General features: G+C 37.4%; 1 protein-coding gene across 1 annotated transcript in view; it reads right to left on the bottom strand.

Annotated features, from left to right (window-relative positions):
• The window catches only part of LOC103902701 (visual pigment-like receptor peropsin), a 31764-nt gene extending 29768 nt beyond the window's left edge, over nt 1-1996 (bottom strand). Inside the window, exon 1 of the mRNA XM_009283794.1 lies at nt 1876-1996. Coding sequence (XP_009282069.1) covers nt 1876-1996 — 121 coding nt within the window. The remainder of the gene's footprint in view (nt 1-1875) is intronic.
• Between the last annotated feature and the right edge of the window lie 217 nt (nt 1997-2213).

Below are 2213 nucleotides of genomic sequence, written 5' to 3' on the forward strand. Positions count from 1 at the left end.
AAAGACGTGTAGATGAGGCACTTAGGGACATGGTTTAGTGGGCATGGTGGTGTTGGGCTGACGGTTGGACTTAATGATCTTAGAGGTCTTTTCCAACCTTAATGATTCTATGATGCTGTATTCAGTCCTGGCTATAAGTTTAAAAAAAAAAAAAAAGAGTCCAGGTTGGAAAAGACAGAGTAAAAGGCTGCTAGGATGATATGCTGGGATGACAGGGGAAAGGATGTTATGACAGGAGATAAATTATAATATGTCCCCCCCCAATCAACCAAAGATAAAAAAAAAAAACCTGACTTGCTTAATATAGGAATACGAAGGTTGACCACAGGGTATGATTGTTCCTTCAGGAACACAGACTGGCCTTAGGATGTTAATTGCAGGCAAAAAAAAAAATTTCAATTAAAAGGAGTGACAAAAAGGGTATAAAGTTGGTGTGATCACTTTAGCTAAGAATTTAGGGAAAGGCTGCTACCCAAGAGAGAAACAAAACCAGGAATAGGCTGTCAATTGGAGGAGTGGTAGCAACACTGAAAAAACCCTAGCCAGTTATATGAGAGAGCATGATAGCTTCGTAAATGAGATTATATACTGTCACAGCAGGGGACTGGCCTTGCTGACCTAAGATGTTCTTTCTAGTCTTAAGTACAACTGATTAATTCATTAGCTGATGGTGCGGCCATTTCTCAGCCATTCATTGAGGGATACGCAGATGTGAACAGATTGGGGATAAATTGGAACAACTCTGATTTATCTTATGGCCACTCTTCTAATTAAGTCTCCTAAGATAGAAGCCATACATTTTTCTACTAGAATCTCTGTTTTTATTCTAAGCACAACTTTTTCCTCCCTAGTCCCTATAGGTAAAAAAAGAAAGTCTCATGTAAACATATCGAAATACTTAGCATTTTACATTGTAACTTTGATAGACCTTTCCCAAGTATAAGCTGAGGGCTAGTAAGCTACTTGCAATATGTGATAAGCTTAGAAAAAGAAAAAAATCTGTTTAGATCAATCATTTAAAAACAGAAACATTTTTGTATATGCTGTTTAGAGGAATAGATTTAATAAAAGTTACATTTTCTTGTATTTTCCTGTGAGGTTTTATGGTTGGAAATTTTGATTACCTAGCAAACCTGCATTCTTTGAGATTTCATAAAGTTTCCTTGCATCCTGCAATGAGTCTGCCCCAAATAGACAATATTTAAACAAACAAAACAAAATTGCTCTGGGATCAAAGTGAGTTCATATTGGGTGCCATTTTCAAATCCTTATTATACACTTAGAATATCTGTCTTGCAGCAGAACCAAAATAAACACGTGGTATTGTGACTGCTAACACAGGATAATGTTCTAGTACTTAGATCTTTCATAGATCCTGTTTGAAGACGTTTATTTCTATGTGTATCAAACGTTTAAAGCAAGAGCAGTACAAATAGTTAAAAAAAAGTTTAAAATTACAGAAACATATTTTCTGTCTCTGCAGGAGGTAACTGTAGGATGCCGACTGACTGTCAGCAGTCAAAACTCTGGAAATCACAGAACATCAATTCAGTGCTACTGAGACACGAGAAGACATAGAAGTATCATGTACTTCTGCTAAGGTACTTTTTTATCTTCCCACATATTAAGTTTAATGAACATTAGTTAAAGGTTTACAGGCTTGACTATTTTTTCCCTCAAGATTTCTGCATTGATTATTAATCTCTTTTTAACAAAAGAAAGCTGTACCTCTCTGATCTTGTAATAGCTGAAGAAAAAAAGTTGCATTTTCTAACATCCTGTTCCATTAGGGATGAAACCCAAATGAATCACTTTGAACTTTATACCAAACTCTACGTAGGAGCTTCTCCTTTCACATCCAAGCTGAGTACATACCTAAAGCCAGTAGGTAGAAACCTATGATAGTCTCTCCTTGCTCTGTTACAGCTGCCTCTCTGCTCAGAAAACTGTTGTTGTTGTTCCTCCAGGGTGCCTGTGCAGAAAACTGGACAGACATTTTCGGTGGAGCTTATGACCCAGAAATTGCCCTTTCCTCAGTATGTCCCGGTGAAATAAAATGGTTCCAGCCTTTTCCTCAGTTTCTGCTCCCTCTATTCGAGGGAGCTCTTCAATGAGACTAATGACCTAAAGAAGGAAATCTGAAGGGACAGGAGCTTTGCAGCCTTCTGACCTATTCTTCTTCACTAATCCTATCTACTAATACAGCCTGTGAA

This window comes from Aptenodytes forsteri, unplaced genomic scaffold (genome assembly GCF_000699145.1).
Source record: "Aptenodytes forsteri isolate BGI_AS27 unplaced genomic scaffold, ASM69914v1 Scaffold309, whole genome shotgun sequence".
NCBI classification, from domain to species: domain Eukaryota; kingdom Metazoa; phylum Chordata; class Aves; order Sphenisciformes; family Spheniscidae; genus Aptenodytes; species Aptenodytes forsteri.